General features: G+C 38.8%; 1 protein-coding gene across 4 annotated transcripts in view; it reads left to right on the top strand.

The window, feature by feature from the left end:
- The window catches only part of TFPI (tissue factor pathway inhibitor), a 44,128-nt gene that overhangs the window by 8,503 nt on the left and 14,106 nt on the right, over positions 1–21,519 (top strand). For 3 of the 4 annotated variants that reach the window (XM_034065812.1, XM_005145593.4, XM_034065811.1), the window contains exons 2-3: positions 4,014–4,133; positions 9,895–10,095. In XM_034065812.1, the coding sequence (XP_033921703.1) occupies positions 4,019–4,133; positions 9,895–10,095 (316 nt within the window). In that variant the 5' untranslated portion in view covers positions 4,014–4,018. The remainder of the gene's footprint in view (positions 1–4,013; positions 4,134–9,894; positions 10,096–21,519) is intronic. The other variant, XM_034065813.1, reaches the window with a different exon arrangement.

Genomic DNA, 21,519 nt, shown 5'->3' with positions numbered 1-21,519 from the left:
CTTTATGCAGGGTCACAACTATGCTGATGTTTACAAATTAAACTTCTAAAGAAAACCATGTGCTTAGAAAATTACCCCTTCCTATGTAATTTCAGAAACTAAAATTGAAAGTGTGTTTTGGGCTTTTTGTGTTTTGTGCTCAGAGAAACCAGGCAAAATTATATTCCATTCTAAATTTCTATCCAGAATAGACTAATTAGAATAGAATTAAAGTTTATTCTAGAACAGCGTTCGAGTTCAATGAATAGAATACAATTAAAGAGAATATAATTCTTTCATTCTGTTCTATAATTCTAACTATTCTATGATTCTAAAATCTTATCACTATCTAAGTATCAAGTCTGAAAAGCTGGTATTTCTGCATTTATCCAGCCTAGATGATATCAAACTCTTGTAACTTTTATTTACATTATAATGTTAAATACTTGTGCAGTTGTTTGAAAGTTTTTACTTAATATTTCTGCACATACAATTTTTCTTAGTTGTGGATTTATTTTGATTATAGTTAGTGTCAAACACACATCATGACTTGGATGTCTCTCAAATCGTACAGGCAGTCTTAGACAACATCATGTTGCCTTGTGCAGAGTTATTTTCTTCCTTTCTTAAAGCATGATTAAACATTTTATCAGGTTTGAATAAAAAGATTGCTGTAATTATTTCTCCAACTTTTGGATAAAAAAATAAAATTCTTCCAAGGCCATGTACCACAAAGCTCTTCATGGAAGAAAATCTTTCTGGTATTAGGCCAGATGCATTAAAACAGGTAGTCTGTTTCTGGAAACCATAGAATGGACTATAGAATCATAGAATAGTTAGGGTTGGAAAGGACCTGATGATCCATCTAGTTCCACCCCCCCTGGCATGGGCAGGGACACCTAGCACTGAACCGTGTCACCCAAGGCTCTGTCCAACCCAGCCTTGAACACCACCAGGTATGGAGCATTCACAACAAGTGTGTCAAGGTCCCTCTGGATGGCACTCCTTTCCTCCAGCATGTCAACTGAACCACACAGCTTAGTGACTGGACATTGAGCCATTGACCACAACTCTTTGCATGCGCGTATTCAGACAGTTCTATGAAAGCTAAGAAGAAACAGTGTTACCTCTATTCACTGTGTATGTAGTCAGTGGAATTCCATTTAAAGATGTTTTCTTGGTTTATTTTGGGTTTGTGTTACAGCTTACATGGTATTATTTTGATATGTTAAAATGTTGCTTATTATGTGTGTGATGTATTTCTAGTGTCTGAAGTCTAAGACACTATTTTTGCCAGGTACTGTATAAAGATAAGCTTTGGTAGATATTTTGGCATTAAACTTCATCCACTTTTACAGAACCTGATCAAATTCAGGGCAAAGTTCCTCCAGCTTTCTGTTGCCCTTGGTCTGTAATAGCCACTTTGCTTTCAATTTAAGTTATAGAATGTATTTACCCAGAAAAAGATGGAAAGGGAATATGTGTTCTTTGACTGGAAAACACAGAAGTACTCAGTGAATAGCAATAATATATATACATACACACACACACATATATATATAAAAGAATAAAATTTCAGAAATGGTTTTCCTTTCCTTCATGTTGTAATATGTAGGAAAGTCAGGGGTGAAATAACACTGGGACAACAGCTGGGGAGGAGGATGGCATTAGAAAATGGAAATATTATCACATGTAAACAAGATACTTCCAAACATGGTGAAAAAAAGGTAAGGCAAATGAGAGCAGATGGAGTACACAAGTAAATGTAGACAGTAGTATTAATGAATATACTTAAGTCTGGCATGTTAGAGTGAAATGACAAATCCATAGCACAGTGCTGTGTTTTTTCCTCATTATAGCAATGCTGCAGGGATATCCTGAATTCAGCTAAGTAGCCCACAATTAATTCCTCTAGTAAAGAGAGTGGGGGTAGATTATTTATTGATTATTCACTCTGAATGGAGTAAATGGATCACTAGAAATTTGTTGCTGGGGAAAGGGGAAAAATAATACCTTATTAGATTAAGTTTTAATATGTATATAATATAGGAATGAAAACTGGTGTTCTAGTTAGAAACATGAATAAAGACACTGCTTGTGTTTCTTTGAAAAATACCTGGAAATGAGCAATTGTAGCTCTTGCACATTTTCTCAGCATAACGTCATTTCCAGATTCATAACAAGGTCATTTCTATTCCAAGAGTAGTTATTGCCTCTATAGTAGAAAGCAACAATTTCTGAATCTCTTCATAGAAATAAAATACAGACTTTGAAGAAAGTTTGTTTAAAAATCATTATTAATAGCACTAAATTAGATCTAAATTATTTTGATAAACTTCATGGGATAAAGGATTTTATTTGTAAATTAATCTTAAACATTGAGCTTAGAAGGAATGAAAGATAAATGTATTCCTTTGTTTATTTTGCAATGAAAGCATTATAATTAAAAAGTTAACACTGTAATACTTTCCAGTTAAAATAGAAATTTGTTAGATCCCAAAATTCTGTTCCATTACACAAACACATACACACAAAAGAATGAAGACATCTGTCGATGTTTTTTCACTAAAGTACATACTAACGCCTTCTGAAGTTGAAAAAATTATCCAAATAATTAGTGCTATTTATGGTTTGGTCTGTAATTTAAACAAGACTTACTTTTTAAGAATGTTTAGTATTTCTACTTAGGAAAATGCTGAATATGCAGAAGGAAAAAAATGGTACATTGTCAAGAGATAAATGAAAATTCTGGCTCTGATTTGATGTTGAAGATATAACTGCACCTTCCAGCTCTGGCACAGTTCAGGGTGGCTGTGGCAAATTGGTAATCTCTCTTTGCACAGATTTCACCTTCTGAGACATCATTGCTTACTAGTGTTTTTTTAGACACCATAGCTGTGATTTACTTCTGACTTCACAAAGATGTATCATTAAGAGAAAAGTTTAATCTGTTAAATTACTTAATCTGTTAATGTCACCTGCCCCTTAGTCATCCTCTCTATAGCCTTCCTGATATAGCTTCATATCCCAAGCACAATGACAGGTCATCTCATTTGCTTCTGTAGCCCCTCCTGCCCTCACTATTTTAGGTGATGCAGACAATCTATGTTCAAAGGTGTGCAAAAGAAAACACTAAAGACAAAATGGTGTCTGAAGGCTAGGAACTTCCTAGTCTTTATATCTTTAATTTCTATTAAATCAATATTAATTGGCTTAGCCAAATTTTAGATGTCAGAAATCCTTCAGGAACTTTTAGGCAGTTGGAAAATATGTATTTCTAACACAGTTAAGCAAAAGTTTTTTAGAGGTGCTCACATATGTGCATACATCACCTCATCTTTGGCAACTTGAACACAACAGCTGCTATGGAATTAGAGTGGTTTCTTTGTGTGAACAACTATGATTATACTGTTCCTATGAGAAAAAAAAATTGCTCTGCACTAAAGTATTCAATATTAAAGAGATCTACAAGGTACGAACTACTTCTTATGGTACTGAAGCCCAAAAAGTTCCCCAACTCCTGTGGAATGCAGCTTACACGGAAGTCTGGGAACTTGGTAGCGATCAATTGATGAAATAACTTGTTAAAAATAGAATCTTGTATTTGTGGCAATGAATCTAGGATCTCCAGATAGAGTAAAACTTATTTGGAAGGATTGTACATGCCAGTCAACTATACATTGTATGAAACTGGTCAGGACATTAAAAGTATTAAGTGTTACATTTTATATCATTATGTATTCTGGGAGGTGATTTCAATTGTGGCTTGAAATAAAAGTAATATCAATGACTTTAATAATGGCAATAGGATAGGAGGCTTGCAGTCAGCTGAGCCCAACTATAAATCCTGTCTTGTTCTTCATTATTTTTACAATATATTTATAATATCATAGCTCACGTGATTTATAAAGTTCCAAGTTTCTATATCTACCCATAGTCATAGTGCATATGGCTATGCACTACCCTGTTAGTGACTTTTACAGAGCACTCAAGGAGTAGACTGAAGTGTGCGTTGTCATTTATGTGTTCTACAGGAGAGATGAAAGGAAGAAACAAGGGCTGTTCCCTACCTTTAACCTTTATCTTGCTGTTCGTCTGTATCACTGGCCATGCAACTACTGACTTAGATGACAGAGAAGATGACGATGTCCTGGGTAAGAGGTTACAAAAATGTCACGTTTTCTCAAACAACAAAACCCACTGTGTTAAAATGCACTGTAGATGTAATTCTGTACTTGACAATACATCTGGGAAATGTTTGAAATTTGAACTAGGCTAACAATGCACTGATTTCTAAGATGGAGATTCTCAGAATTTTGCATTATGCTCTAGAAAATTGTCTTCTATACTGGCTTCTGTTTCCCATGCTTTTTTGGAACTTCAAATCCTATCAAACATTGTGCTAGACATCAAAATTATTCTCTTACAGGTCTACTTTTGGACCCATGGAAAAGTTCAATGTTTAGGGAATGATTAAGATCATACAGTTAGTGAATTCAGGTTTTATCTCTCCGCACCACACAAATGGAGCAAAACAGGGATGAATAACATTGCAGATCGATGTTACTCTGTCCTGTGTACAACTCTCTCGAGTCACAGTTAATTTGCAAAGCTTGGCCTAAAGATGATGTAATTACTAGTCTAGTAATCTTTCTGGTATTTGAAGAAGCTCTTTGTATAGGTCCAAGTGATTTGCTGTTACTGGATAAATGAAAACTCGCCAGTTAGAGATTTTTGATAAGAAAAATCATGTCAGAAGCGTGACTATTAGAACTCGGAAGGTTCTCTTATTCTTACCATTTGTAAGATCATTGTTTTCTTTCACTTTGCTGAAATTAAGGAAGGTGGATCAAACTTCTCTACTGGATATCATTGTGAAAGATATATCAATTTACTCCCACACAACTTTGAGAAAGCAAATAGACTTTTGGGGCTATACCAAAATGTTCTTCTTTCCTTTGAGAAAATTATTTAAAACTGTGATCTCTTTCTTAAGCTGCAAAGAACTATGCAGTGGATACTGCTCCCATTTGACAGGTCTGATTTTGCAGCCTAACTGGGAATGCAGCTAAGGGGAGCCTTTTTGTGTGTGTTGTCACTATACTTAATATTTCCATGTCTTTTTCAATTTACATCCAGGTTTTTTCTCATTATCAGACTTTTGAAGCAGTGTTCCTTGAAAAAAAATATTAATTATCCACAATCAAGGCTATACTACAAATGAAGGTAGTGTGCTAGAACTGTGTCACAATTAGTCTCTATAGTTTAAGATATGTGCTGTTCTGCATTAAGCATATGCTTAGCATGTTGCACAGTCAAGATTGTTTCATACAGAATAAATCTGTTTCTCTTTAACCCTGAACTACATACACTTCCTTCTTGTTTGAGGGCAAAATCAAACTTAACTTTGTCCTGCAACTCAGTTTTATAAAAATCCTTATCTTAAGTTTGCAGTTCACAAAGACCAAGTTGTCTTGCTTGTTGAAATAACACACTTCGTTATCAGAACAAGAAATCTGGATTAATTGTTCTTCTTCTTTTTACTTTCTTTATGAAAGACAATAAGAAAATAATCTCAAAGAAATTAAATATTGGGGGGGTGGGCATTATTTTATCACTGGCTGTTTTACAACCAGTTACTCAAGAGAACTCAAGATGTCAATAATTGATTTAGTATGAGAAATAGTTCTGAACTTTTGGGTTTGTATTGGAAAGTAAAAAACCGAACAAATGTGATGCTTAGAAATTAAACTAGGACCCTGTTTTTGCGACTACTGAAGACTCTGTAGTAGTGTTTAAAAAAAAATTGCAGTACTCTCTTTCTATAAAATGATTAGGTTGTTGCTAATTAAAATTCTATTTGTGGTTTCTTAAGAGTGAAATTCTGGTCTCAGTGAATGTAACTAGCAATTTTGTATGCTGCAATTTCACTGATAGCATTTATTTTCTGAGTTAGATGGTTATGCGACGTTGACATATTTTACTCTATAATTCAATAAATTTCAGGTATTAAAGGATAACGTAAGTAGAGTGCATCCATTATTACAGTAATTTCATACTTTTGGATCACACTGGAGACCACTGCTTTGTGAATACAAGGGAATTTTTTGTTTATTAGTATTTAAATTACAGTAATAATTAAGGTTGCAAGTCAATACAATGGGATACAAAAGGATTTTTAATTTGCTAACTTCTGGCAAAACCTATAATTTTCCCACCAATAAATAAGGGTAATGGCAAAAATAAAAGGTATAAAACTAACTAGTGTATGTATGTTGGTCAGTAATACCTTATGTGGTTGGGAGCACTTTACTTGGTGTTCCAAAGCCTGAATAAAATTACTCACAAGTTGAATGTGCATTTTATTCGTATGTGAAATTTTATCAAGAATAAATGTGAATGCTTAAAGAAGGGGTAGGAAACACATGGGTAGGAAGAGCACTGAACTGTGTGTGGGTGGGAAGTTGTCAAACTGATAAAGATGGGGAGAAAAGAAAGGGATATTCTTTAGTGGCAAGGTGTTTAGTATTGATATCACTTATCAAAGAGAAACATTTACAATTGAATTGCAAATTCTACCATGTGAATGACAATAAATGTGAGAATGGCTGTGCTGTGTAGGAACAGTCTTGGCCAGTATCCTATTATTGGCATTTGCCAAAAGTAAGAAGTTGAAAGAATGGAGGAAGAAGGCAGTGACATAAAATCTAAGTTCATGCTCATTGTGAGCCATTTGAACAGCATTACTTTGCTCTTACCACAAACTATGGAGTGGAAAAATGATTGTTAAAACAGAGCTTTAGTGCTGTTAGTGCCTTCTGTCATAAAAACCTATGTAAATGGTGTAATGAAGCTATTATATTGAAAAATCGAGGAGGGGAGAAGGAGAGGAGGTTTTGCTTTGCTTTATTTTGGTTTATATACTGGGCATGAAGTGCTGTGGTATGGAATACCCCTTTGGTCACTTTGGGTCAGGTGTTCTCTCTCTGCTTCCTCATGGCTTCCCATGTTCCTCCTCACTGGCAGGACATGAGACTGAAAAGTCCTTGATCAGAGTAGGTATTACTTAGCAACAACTAAAACATTGGTGTGTTATCAGCATTGTCCCCATACTAAAGACGAAAACAGCCCTGCACCAGCTACTAAGAAGCTAAAAATGACTGCTATAGCTGAACCCAGGACACACAGTGTTTATGTATGCAGCAGATGTCAGTACATCTGACTGATAACAGTGTAGTGACTGCAGAGGAAAGGCCTCGGAAGGTAAGCAAAACAAGGATTTAGTTATGCGGATTTGATGTGAAATAGGTTAGGAGTTGAGACCAGAAAGTTCCTAAGGTAAACTATAATAAGCCATTTGTTCATCATCTTTGTAATTTTGCAACTATGCTTACACACTCTTTCTTTTTTGATAGCCCCACAACAGTGGTGTGGCATAATGTAGAAAGCAAAATGAGCTGGCACAACCTTATGTCAGCTGCCAGCCCTCACCCCAGCCATATTTCAGTTGGATCAGCTTCTGTAGAGCCCTGAATGTGATTTTTACCATTTCAGGAGTTATTCCAGAAACTTTGATGTTATGAAGCCATTTTTTTCCCTACTGCTGAATGGGAGAATTCCAAATTTTCCTTTTTCAGTGCAGTATCCTCTCAACTTCTCAATGTTGAGCCTTTTTATTAAGTCCTTCCAAAGGATTCCCAGACCTGGTGGAGATCTTTAATTTGAGGACCAATTTGGAATCTCTTGTGACTTCTAAATTCTAATTCTTTGTGGACTCAGGAAGATTCAGATAAGGAAGCTGTCAAGAAATGAAATTCATAAATGCAAGCAGAGTTCCATAGGAAGTTTACTGAATCTAATGACTCTAAAAATGTTTCTGCATTTCCTATTAGAGAGTCTTCAATAATATTTTCAAATTCCTGACTTCAAATTCTGGAAATATAATTTCACTAGTGAGAAAACAATCACAAACTATTTTAGGGACTGAATATTTAATAAGAGTTTTGAAAAGAATAACTGTAATCTGTATTTTAACACCAAATTGTCCATGTTTGGAAGATCTGTGTGCTACAATTTTTGTGTGAATGGCAATTGTGTAGTAAAGGTTGTTAATTTTTTAAGGATTTAAATGCTATGAATTGAAAGATTTTAGTGCTGAAAATTGTTTCTTTCTTATAGGTTTAATAGTTACAAGTGACTCAAACGGAATAAAATTAGTAAACTTCTACTGACCTCAGTATTTATGAGGATTTATCTCAGCTGTGCATTTCACTTAAAGGTTACAAAATAAACTTTATATGTTAAAACCAGATATCCACTGTGGAGGTAGATAGTAGTTATACAAATTTCCTTTTTACCATGTCATAAAGCCTGATTTCTATGGAATCTTTAAATTAAAACTGTAAACTTTATCTTGTTAGTAGCCCAAAGCTGTGCAATGATCATGTAAATTCTTGTCCTCCCATGGTTTGTTTTTTTGGTGGGTTTTTTTCCTCTCCTGTTTCCTGGACTGCTGAAAAGGGCACTGATGGATACATTTGCATATACATGTTAAAAGATATTAATGTTCTAACTAGCTGTGGAAAATTAATGAAAATTTTAGGTCTGTTTTTTTTTTTTTCTGCTGTTGCAAGCACACAAGCCTCATAAAGCTTTCAAAGACCTCTAGGGTAAAATAGTTCATAGGAAAAGCAAAGCAGGAAAAGATATTAAACCATATATTGATAAGGGAACTGTATCACAAACTGGATCGTCAGTCAGAATTTCTTTATTAGACACAGTGTAAAACTTCAGTAGTGTTTTTCATTATATATATGACGTGTTGTTACAAAACATTCCCTTTGAAAACATTGAAAGGCATAGAAATAGCACATTTTGAAAAAATATAGTTTCTTTTCACCTTAACTTTCTAGCTGTGTATTTCTTAACTCCTGAAAGCTCTAATGCAAGAACAGTGAGACCGAAAAAAAAGAATATTTCAATTGTATCAGTAAAGTGTAATCTGATGGAGGAATGGTGCCCTCTTCAGGGCTGTCTTGGCTAGTTCATCCCACACTGCTATGATTGTCTGCATAAGCTATGTTCATTATTAGAAGTGCATTGAAGAGAGCACAAGGAACCCGCTTTCTGCCATTTTTATGTAGATGTTATGTCTTTAGGAGCTCCTAGGAATTTCTCAAAGTATTTCCTGTTCAGAATTGCTCACTAGCTCCATAGCTGTTTAGATCTTAGAATCATAGAACAGTTAGGGTTGGAAAGGACCTTAAGATCATCTACTTCCAACCACCCTGCCATGGGCAGGGACACCTCACACTAAACCATGTCACCCAAGACTCCGTCCCACCTGGCCTTGAGCACTGCCAGGGATCATTCACAACTTTCTTGGGCAACCAATTCCAGTGCCTCACCACTCTCACAGTAAAGAACTTCTTCCTTATATCTAACCTAAACTTCCTCTGTTTAAGTTTGAACCCATTATCTCTTGTCCTATCACTACAGTCCCTAATGAAGAGTCCCTCTCCAGCATCCTTGTAGGCCCCTTCAGATACTGGAAAGCTGCTTTGAGGTCTCCACGCAGCCTTCTCCAGGCTGAACAGCCCCAAATTTCTCAACCTGTCTTCATATGGGAAGTGGACAGGAGGGAGATGTTTATGATGAGATGTTAAAACTTATAATACGAGCTTTTTCAGTTGAAACTTGAAATCACACACTCAGTTTGATCAAATGAAATTTGTGTCCCTGTGCAGATGATGATTTTCTTTCTACATTTATGTTTAGAGTGGTCAGAGCTTTATGGCCAGATGTTACGCAGTGCCTTTCTAGCAGAAGATGCAAGCACCCTTATTTTGAAGTCATGCTGTGTAGTGAAGCAAACTAACTTAATAACAGCTGTTCTACCTCTCTTCTGTATTACAGGTGCTGCTTTGTCACCACTGAAACTAGGGCATTCAGTCTGTGCCATGAAAGCAGATGAAGGTCCATGCAAAGCAATCCATATGCGCTATTACTTCAATATTCAAAGCCATGAGTGTGAAATATTTGAATATGGTGGATGCCATGGCAATGAAAACAACTTCCTAACACTGGAAGAATGTCAGAAGAAGTGTGTGGTAACAGGCCAGTACACATTCTCTTATATTAGTTCTTTATTTGCATGTTATTTCTCATCCACAAACCATCTGAATTTTGGAAGTAGAGACCCTCTTCAGTTCCTCTTAACACAGTAATGTGATGCCTTTAATTTTGTTCCCAAGTACTATGCTTAGTTTTCGTTATCTGAATTACTTTACACTGTGCAAGCAAACATTCAGGATTCGGAAAAGATAAGTATAACTTCTTTTAATGGACCTGTGGAATAGAGAGACCAATGAAAGAAAGTTTATTTTCTAGCTAGAGCCCTTGTTTTGAATGAGTTCTTAAATTAAAAATTATTCTAAGTATGGGATAAGCTGGTGGGCAGCACAGATGTCCTTTATTGCTTTCAGAGTATCTAAGCCAACTTTAATCCCAGGTTTCTCCTTTACTTGAGGAACTGATAGAAGCCGTCCAAAATCTTGGGCATCTGCTATGACTCAACATAATTAGAACTACAGTAGTAAATAATTCTCATTAAAAAGTGTCAGTTATAGCTGTTTGTCATAAAAAAATCTGGTTTTTGTTGAAAGAAGGAAATGAGATCCAAAATATGACACCCGGCAGAATATGAAGGAAGTGATCCGTGAAAGTTGTCTTTTCTATCAAAAATGATCCTTGTAACTTTTAGGCTTGTGAAAGTAACCAACTCCTGTTCCTCTCAAGAATGCATGAAAGTCATAGGATTCTTAGAATTGAATGTTAATGGCAGTGGATCTAGAACTTTGACAAGTTCATGTTTTTAGAGTCTGAAGAAACTTTATTGAGAGTTTCCTCTGTATACCTAATATGGATCTTGCTTTCATGGGAATTAGGTAGAATGTGTGTCTGTCTAAACAGGAACCGATAGTGAGAGAAGTACTGAGTGGGAGCAATAGGAATAGAAAATACCAGAATAAAGATCTCCTCAAGGGTGTGCGATAACCCTAATATAGTATACCAAACATGTAGGGTTTGTTGTTGGTTTGTTGGGTTGTTATTGTTGGGTTTTTTTTCATTTCCCAAGTGAACCCATGCATTAGATGTTCATTTATTTAGACTTTGAGGTAAGAGGAAAGGTTTCTTAAATGTGTCCTGGGTTTAGCTGTAACAGCTGTTTTTCTCCCTCTTAGTAGCTGGTGCAGGGCTGTTTACAACTTCAGTCTGAGAACTGTACTGATAACACACCGATGTTTTAGTTGTTGCTAAGTAATGCCTACTCTGATCAAGGACTTTTCAGTCTCATGCCCTGCCAGTGAGGAGGGGCATGGGAAGCCATGAGGAAGCGGAGAGAGAACACCTGACCCAAAGTGACCAAAGGGGTATTCCATACCACAGCACTTTATGCCCAGTATATAAACTGGGGGAAGTTACCCAGAAGGCCAGATCACTGCTTGGGTCAGGCTGGGTATTGGTCTGCAGGTGGTAAGCAATTGTATTTTACATCACTTGTGGGTTTTTTTTTCCTTTTCCCCTGTTAATTTTATATTCTGTTCCCTTGTTATTTCCATTATCATTATTGTTATTGGTGGTAGAAATAGTGGTTTTATGTTAAACCTTAGTTACTGGACTGTTCTTACCTCAACCCGTGGGATTCACATTCTTTCAATTCTCCTCCCCATCCTTCCGGGAACAGGAAGGGGAAGACGAGGGGGAGTGATGGAGCAGCTTTGAGATTTTGAGTTGCCAGCTGTGCTTAAACTATGACACTGTGTTGCCACCTGAAGGGCTGTGTCTGCCATAGCTAAGACTGGTGTTTGATTTTCCCCCCACAGCCCTGAAAGATACCATCCCCCTTCCTTTATGCCCCTTTCCTCCTTAGTTAGCTTTAAATTGCTTCCAATTATTTTAAATTAATTAATTAATGTGTTTACACTATGATCTCTTCATCAGGACTGTAGTGACAGGACAAAGGGTAATGGGTTTAAACTTAAACAGGGGAAGTTCAGCTTAGATAGAAGGAAGAAGTTCTTTATTGTGAGGGTGGTGAGGCACTGGAACAGGTTGCCCAAAGAAGTGGTAAATGCTCTGTCCCTGGCAGTATTCAAAGCCAAGTTGGATGGAGCCTTGGGTGACACTCTCTAGGGTGAGGTGTCCCTGCCCATGGCAGGGGGTTGAAACTAGATGATCTTAATGTACTTTCCAACCCAAACCATTCTATGGTTCATTCTCACTAGAAGCTACTTTCAGTCACATATCCATTGCCAAGCAGCAGAATACATCATTAGGTGTTACTGAGATCAAGACAGTGATGCTGGGCAATTCTGCAGTGCAGTTTACAGGTTGTTCTGTGGATGTCCAACACAATCAAATTAAAATTGTTACTCTCTCTTGCCTATTAGAAATGTGCCCTGATAACACATTATTGCTATGCAGATCTTGGTAGGTGTTTATTTGTTTGCTCTGTTTTTTATAACTTGTGCTAGCCCTGGGCTTTTCCAGAAAACTGAAAAACTGCTGGTGCTGTAGGCACTGAGTTGGTATCCAGGATATAAATTTATACCTTCTAGGATTAGCAGAAGTCACTTGCAAGCACAGCAAGATGATATATGCTACAAAAAAATGCTTCCAGAAATTTCAAATTAGAAAATTGTTTTCAGAAGTTGCTTTTGGGGGTTTCTGATCCAAACAGACTATATATATATGTAAGACAAGATGATTCATAGCATCATGCTTTGTCTGTATTAAATGTACATGTCTCTGCTACCCACCTCTGTCCCTTGCAGAATTCACATCTATGTAGTGTTTAGATCAGGTCTTAAATGTGTTACATGGTTTGTTTCATAACACATTTGTGTTTCCTGAATAAAAATTGCTATCAATTGTGTCACTAGGTTGTTTCTAGACATCAGAGTATCTGTCTCCCATCCCAGTGTGAAAATAATGACTGGGACTAATGTGCACATTACAAGGGCACATAAGGATAGGACAAGGGGGAATGACTTTAAATTGACAGTAGGGATATTTAGATTAGATATCAGGAATAAATTCTTCCTTATAGCGGTGGTGAGGCACAGGTCACCCAGAGAAGCTGTGGCTCCCCTGTCCCTGGCAGTGTTGAAAGCCAGGTTGGACAGGGTTTGGAGCGACCTGGTCTAGTCAAAGGTGCCCCAGCCTGTGGCAGGGGATTGGAACTAGATGGCCTTTAGGGTTCTTAAACTGTTTTATGATTACCCTAAGTAGTATTTTGATAATGTTGGTCATCATGCTTCCAGTCCTCAGAATCTGCAGACTTTAACAGATTATACCAATAAGCCAGGTGTTGTAAATAAACAATTTATTGTTTTCCCTTACTGATAGAAAAAGAAGGGTGGTAAGGCAACAGAAAAAATAGTGAAGCCCACAGGTTATATTTCAGTCAGAGCAGGTAGTAAGGCTCAGGGTGTCTAGCATTTACTTGAACAGTAGATATAATCATAGAATCATAGAATAGTTAGGGTTGGAAAGGACCTTAAGATCATCTAGTTCCAACCCCCTGCCATGGGCAGGGACACCTCACACTAAATCATGCCACTCAAGGGTCTGTCCAACCTGGCCTTGAACACTGCCAGGGATGGAGCATTCACAACCTCCCTGGGCAACCCAGTACAGTACCTCACCACCCTCACAGTAAAGGATTTCTTCCTTAGATCCAGTCTAAACCTCCCCTCTTCAAGTTTCAACCCGTTACTCCTTGTCCTATCACTACAGTCCCTAATGAATAGTCCCTCACCAGCATCCTCATAGGCCCCCTTCAGGTACTGGAAGGCTGCTATAAGGTCTCCACACAGCCTTCTCCAGGCTGAACAGACACAACTTTCTCAGCCTGTCTTCATATGGGAGGTACTCCAGTCTCCTGATCATCCTCATGGCCCTCCTCTGGACTTATTCCAACAGTTCCATGTCGTTTTTATGCTGAGAACACCAGAACTGCACACAATACTCCAAGTGAGGTCTCACAACAGCAGAGTAGATGGGCAGGATCACCTCCTTCAACCTGCTGGTCACGCTCCTTTTGATGCAGCCCAGGATACGGTTGGCTTTCTGGGCTGTGAGTGCACACTGCTGGCTCATGTTCATTTTCTCATTGACCACCACCCCCAAGTCCTTCTCTGCAGGGCTGCCCTGGATTTTATTTTCGCCCAACCTGTAGCTGTGCCTGGGATTGCTCCAACCCAGGTGTAGGACCTTACACTTGGCATGGTTAAACTTCATAAGGCTGGTATCAGCCCACCTCACAAGCATGTCAAGGTCCCTCTGGATGGCATTCCTTCCCTCCAGCGTATCAGCCAAACCACACAGCTTGGTGTCATTGGCAAACTTGCTGAGGGCGCACTCAATCTCACTATCCATGTCACCGACAAAGATGTTAAACAAGACTGGTCCCAACACCGATCCCTGAGGGACACCACTCGTTCCTGGTCTCCAGCTGAACATTGAGCCATAGACCACAACGACATTTCACAAGGCATCTCTTCTGTCTGCGTGAAATATATAGCCTTGATAATATATTATACAGTCTTAATACCTATTTATACTTCCACAAATTTTTCAAATAGTTACAGATGTTTAAAATGAAAGGTTACTATTAAGTTTTCACAGGTTCTTTTTCCGTATACTTGTCATGGTTTGAGCATGTTTTGAGGGTGTTTTTGTTCAAGGTTTTTTCCAGCCAGGGGGAGTCTGGGAGGAAGGAGAGACAGGACACCTGACCCAGGCTAGCCAAAGAGGTATTCCATACCATAGCACGTGATGCCCAGGATGCATACTGGGAAAGAGAAGGCTGGAGGGGTAGAGCTCGGGAGAAAAATGGAGGAGGGAGCACATGGTGCTCGGCCGGGCAGGGTGGAGTGAGTTATGGGTCGGTGGCTGGTGGGGTGTTGTATTCTCTTCACTTGCTGTTTGCTGTATCATTATTATTTGTAGTAGTAAATGGCAGTAGGGGTTTTGTGTTATGCCTTAGCTATTAAACCGTTCTTATCTCAATCCGTGGGGGCTACATTCTTTGGATTCTCCTTCCTAACTCTCCGGGAGTTGGGGGACTTGGTTTAAACCACGACATTTTTGGCGCCCAACGTGGGGCCCGAGGGTTTGAGATAAGAACAGATCTGAGCGGATTTATGGTCTCTTGTCACAATGCTGATTTATTGGCTCTTAGAGGTTTTTCTCTGGATCTCGCTGTTTCGGGATTTTGCCGGGTACTTGGTGTATGGATTGGATGTGTTTGTGTTTGTGTCGGAGGCTTGTAATACGGTGGGGCTCCGGCAGCAGGGGGGGATGGACGTGGCCGTGGACTTGAACTTGTACCAGGCCGTCCCGCTGCTCTTCGCCGTCCTTGTCCTTATCCTCGTCGTCGTCTGTGTGGAGCTGCGTGAAGCCAGGAAGGAGCGGCCCCGGGAGCTGCCGGCAGCTGAGGCTGCCAGGGAGAGCGGCACGGGGAGCCAAACGGCTGTGGCAGAGCAGCGGGAGCAGGCGGGGGAGGAGCGGAGCAGGGCGGTAGCTGAGCAGGGGGATCAGGCAGCCGGGAGGGTGAGTCCTGCGGCCGTTCCCGACCCTCCGACGGCCGAGAGTGTCCCCCGGAAGTCGCCCGCCGACTCCCAGCAGGATGCAGGAGACTACGCAGCACTTCCCAGCAAGGCAGAGGAGGAACCGAGTCCTGCCGCCGTTCCGAACCCCGCAGCGGCCGAGAATATTCCCCGGGAGTCACCCGCTGAGCCCCAGCAGGATGCAGGAGACCACGTGGCACTTCCCAGCAAGGCAGAGGAGGAGGATCCAGACTCGGGAGAAGAGAAGCTGATAGTGGGAGAACTGGCAAGCACGGCAGCTACATCAGCCCCAGTGACAAGTGCAGCAGCAGCATCTGAGAGTTCTGATGGTTTTGAATGGCTTTTGGGTGCCCTTGGGACCTGCCTGCTGATTGTAATGGTGATCGGCATGGTGGCACACACACAGAGTGTGTTCTACCCACGGCCATTTTGTCTGATCCCAAAAGTTAAGCAGAGTCAGGTTTGGGTCTTGTCTAGGGTTAGACAAGGATATAGGAGCACCAGGAGACTGTCCCCAAGTCTGGACAGTCATGAGTGGCAGGGCATGTGGGACAGTATAGCCAGGTATCTGATCCACTGGACCCCTCCAGTGCTTTGGAAGCATTGGAGGTGGAAGGCAGCTGTATGGAGTCCCCAGCAGCAAGCTGTAGAACTGCTGAAGGGGACGGTGAATGATTTTGGTGGGCCCAGATACTTCAGGCTATCAGTCCAGAGATGCAACTTAGAGATGTCTCATGATCGAGGGGTGGACTTAAGAGTGATGGTGTATTGAAAATGTGGGATCTGGGCATGACGTGAATGGTATGGAATAAGGGGTGGATAATGTCATGGTTTGAGCATGTTTTGAGGGTGTTTTTGTTCAAGGTTTTTTCCAGCCAGGGGGAGTCTGGGAGGAAGGAGAGACAGGACACCTGACCCAGGCTAGCCAAAGAGGTATTCCATACCATAGCACGTGATGCCCAGGATGCATACTGGGAAAGAGAAGGCTGGAGGGGTAGGTCTCGGGAGAAAAATGGAGGAGGGAGCACATGGTGCTCGGCCGGGCAGGGTGGAGTGAGTTATGGGTCGGTGGCTGGTGGGGTGTTGTATTCTTTTCACTTGCTGTTTGCTGTATCATTATTATTTGTAGTACTAAATGGCAGTAGGGGTTTTGTGTTATGCCTTAGCTATTAAACCGTTCTTATCTCAATCCGTGGGGGCTACATTCTTTGGATTCTCCTTCCTAACTCTCCGGGAGTTGGGGGACTTGGTTTAAACCACGACAATACTGTTTCTCAGCTACAAATACAGGTAGCTGATGTTTCCTTGGAGATATGAATACAAAGCAATACAACAGCAACACATGTCATTATCCAGCATAGGCTTTGTGAATATCTCAAGTCCGTAATTCAGTTCTCTGACTCAGACTTTTCTCCCTCTGTATCAAATCCAGCCAGAGCAAGGGAACGAAGTGACTATATACATTTATTAGACATCTCTAATTACACCATTTTCCAGTGGTGTTTACAGAGTAAAGCAGGGGTGCTTTCTCACCTGTACAAAGTGAGACAGAATAGTGTGGATGCATGGAACAAGACCTCAGTGGCACTGTATGTATAAATAATAGCAAAATTTAACCTCAAGTGTTTTATATGAGCACAAAGTTTCACTGATTAGAAAATAGTGGAAGAACAGCTAACAGAGGAAAACCCATCCTTCCTAAGAGGTAACGCTGGTCTTGATCTCTTTGATCTTTCCAGTGAGGAGACTGGATTTTATTTACTCACTAAGTCAAGGCATTATTCCATTACATCATTCACACCTATTTTCTGATCTTCTGGCACCACCACGCATTTCTGTTACTGTAGCTGGCACTACGAACAATCCGTTCAAGAAACCAAAACCAAAATCCACAAATATGAATCTTAAATTCTAAAATTAAGTAGGTTCCAGTTATTTTTCTAATAAATCATGTTTTGCTTTCAAAAAATTCAATGCTTATAGAACTGCACCAAGATAGGAAAACACTACAAAATTTCACTGACAACTTGTCCAAGTGAAAAACATCAAATTGCTGGCAATCTCATGTGATTGGCAGTGAATGGCAGTTTTTCAATGCATTTTACTCTAGGGATTAATTTGAAACTCACGTTTTAATGGCTTTTGGCAAGATTCACTAATAAGCCTCAGAGACCAGGTGTGCTCCAGGAAAGACTGGTAAGAATCTGTCACAGTCTCACCCTGTTTACAGAAGTCACATATAGTCATATGTGTAAACATAGTGCTAATGATACTAAAATAAGGTATGCCTTGAAATTACATCCCACTGATGAAAAATAATAGGGAAATCATAATTCCTTAGCTACTAATTAACATAACCTAGCATTTCAAATTAAAAAAAAAAAGACATAAAGGATCTTACTTGAATCCTTGCCCTAAATGCAACCACACACAAAGCTTATAATCAGTAACAGATTTAAGATTTCTTACCTCAAGGCCAGTACTCTATATTTGGGTATTTTCCTTCAACCACAATATGTCATTTTTAGTGCTTGTTATTAGAGAAGGTAGGGATATTGTACTTGAAGCTTAGAAGGCAGGAGTTCATGTTGCTTCCAATTTGGGCTGAAGGTTGCTACCCACCAAAAACTGTGTGTTATAGACTTACATTAATCATCACCCCATAAAGGTTTATGGCTAAAGAAATGGATGTCCCTCCTCTACTTAATTCAACTTGGGCAAATTTTTGAATATTAAATATTATTACTTATTCTGTATGGTTATCCATAATATGTATCTCTATCAGAATTGAATATTTTCATGAGCATTCAATACAGATTAATTTTAAGGGGTTAAAAATATTCCATTTTTGTCATTAATATTTTGCATAGTAATTGTCTGTTTTCTTGAAAAATGGCATTTCTAAATTTAAAATTCTTCCTCTGTCATACGGCTTCCATAAGTCATAATATGTATCATGGATTTAACTAGTTTGGGGTTTTTTTTTCTCTGTGGACAGCCAGCTTTAAAGTTTCTTTCCATATTAAATTTTCAGCACAGAAATAAAATTTGCTGCTGAACTCCACAGTTAATACATAAATATAAGTTTAAAAAAATAAACGTTTGCAACATCATTCTGAGAACAACCCTCCTTAAAAGGCATTTTCTTCACTTCTACAGTGTTTTGTTTAGAAAATTGTGATTAATCTATTTCTAGTTATGCCTCCATAAAGTTTAGTGAATACAGTCTTTCAAGATAAAAAATGGAAAATTGTTTTTCTTGATTAGCATACAGGATCAGAAGGACCTGGGGTCTTGGATGTGAAGATAGCACATATTTTTCTGTCACCACACTGGCTGTTGGTTACTTTACAGCAGTTTTGCCACTCCTGGAGCAGGGTTGTTTGCAGGACTGCAGCTGCCACCATCTTATCCAAAACATGGTACTTCCTGGTAATTTGGAGTGTTTGTCCTAAATTCCAGCTTAAATTACAAGACAGAGGGCTAAACTGAAAAAGGCAGAGTTGATAGATAACAGAATTTGGAATGTAAAGTATCCAAATATCCTGATCATGTCCCATGAGTGAAGATCTATAAAATTGTTTCTTCAATCTAATGTTGCTATTTTGACTAATAATGTTATTTTGATTCTGACATATATGTTGGGACAGTATCTGGAACAGATCTTCTGGACCAAATCCTGTACTGGCATGTAACTGGCATAACCCCATAGTATAAAACAGTTACTTAAAATGAGAACTGTCTTAGTGTCTACATCTTGGTACCCAGCCCAAGTACAGTGTTTTGTGTATGCATAATAGTACATACATCCAAGACTATGCAAGTATTGAATCTATTAGAAGGAACTGGAGAAATAAAGGCTCATAGTTTCTGTATTCTCTGAATGAGTAACAGCAGAGAAAATGTGGTGACACACAGAGTATGCTATCAACCATCAGCCATAGAACAAAGTAAATCAATAAGTTAACCCACTTTTGCCAACACAGTTGAGTAAAAAAACATATAATTCAGTATATTTTTTGTTAAATCTGGCTCTGTTTCTGCAGCTTTGTAGCGTATTCATCTTACTTAATGTTTCTAGTGTAGGAAAGTAGGTAGGAAAATGCTTAAAAATAAAGAAAAATCTAAGACACTTAGGCAGTTATCACTGCAAAGAATGTGAAGGCCAAGATTGCTAAAAAAAAAGCTAAAAGGAAGTTGTGTGATATATATACAAAATGAGAAGAAACAATGTGAATAGTCAAAGTTACTGATTTTCCAGTACTAAGCACAGATAGATGAATAGATGAGCCAACATGAGTGAATTGCCAGGCTTCTAAAATCAGAACAGCTTTTTAAAGACTTGCCAGAATTAAGTAATTCCTAAAACTGACTGAAGTCAGAACAAGAGAGTTCAGAGAGCCAAACTACAGTTTAGCTGCTCCAAGGATCTCTTAAGACAGAGTTCAGATTTCTAGTTCTGACTCAGGTCTCCTAGAAGTCAGCTGCATTTTCTGCTTCATGGGCCCAATATTCACTACTTCAGGGAAGAAAAAATTACTTTTAAGAGGAGTTTGTCTATGTGCTGCATTGTTTACTGGATATGAGTAGAAACAAATATCACTAGCACAAAGGTCTTCACTTTCAAGGCAGTGAGGATATATCTTAGGCTACTTAAGTGTCTAACAAGGGAAAAAACCTACTGATAAAAGCTTCTGGACATCACAGCAAATCTAATGTCTATTATTTACACAGCAGATTTACTCAGAAATGCAGTTTATTTATGAGAAAAGACATTAACTTACCTGTGGATTTGGCTTTTTGACTCAAACCAGAAGCAAAAGGCACTGTTGACATGGTACTAAGATTAAAATATTCTAGGCTTGTATAAACCCACAATAAATTTGTCCTGTTCTATCCCAGAAGAGTAGCAATCATATGCCAAAGTGTGATTGCTGATTTTGGCCTGAAGGGAACAGGTGAGTGAAATTAATGAAATGCCCTGTTGTGAGTGTCCATGGTTTAGATGGTAGGTTTAAATGCTGAAGGCACTCCTACTAATAGAAAGCACTGGAAATACATTCAAACCAAATTATATAACACTCTAAAGTGCATCACATGTTTTTAAATAATATTCATTTAAGGATGCCAGCTGTGTTGTGCAAAAGGTGGCAGGAAAATGGATCATAACAGAATTTCTACGTGATAAGATTTGCTTTGAAAATATAACGCAGTCATGTTTCCAGAAGAAAAATTAAAAAACTGTGGTAGAATTATGCCACACAAGGGCATAGACTAGACTGTGGATTAACACTGATGCCTTATGAGCAGGTCTGTGGAAGATGTGCATCCACTGAAGCATAAAGAGCCTTCAGCAGTAGAAAGTACTTGTAATGTGTTTCTGCTACGGAACTGCTTGCTACTCTTGGCGTATACTATAGGGAGTTAGTATCTTTTTAAGGGGCCCGTGGCAGCTATGTAAGATGGCCGGAGTAAAGCAAATGTATTGCTTCATTAGTTTGATTGCATTTGCTTTCCAGCAGACAACTTTAAGCAAGGCACTAGCTGTACCACTCTATCCCTTTGTTCTTATGCAAGAGGTCAATGGGCAAGGGGAAGTTTTCTAGAAACTAGGATTTTATAATGCTGTTAAGAAGAGCTTGGGTGCACTATGAAGCAATAAAGTCTCCTAGAAGTGCAGGAAGGTTTGTTTTCAATCACTGTAAAGATATGGGGTTGAATTCAGATATCTGGCTTCCTAAGCAAGTACAATAAAACCCAGGCTCCTCCATTAAAAATGGCAGCAGCAACTTCATTACTACTCATCATCCACTGAAAGAACAGTGCAAACAAGATAGACAGAGATACTTAGCCAAATGGGCTTTAATATGACAAACAGCGCTATGAAAACTTTATCCAGACACTA

This window comes from Melopsittacus undulatus, chromosome 8 (genome assembly GCF_012275295.1).
Source record: "Melopsittacus undulatus isolate bMelUnd1 chromosome 8, bMelUnd1.mat.Z, whole genome shotgun sequence".
Lineage (NCBI taxonomy): Eukaryota > Metazoa > Chordata > Aves > Psittaciformes > Psittaculidae > Melopsittacus > Melopsittacus undulatus.
This window is presented reverse-complemented; position numbering and strand designations above follow the sequence as displayed.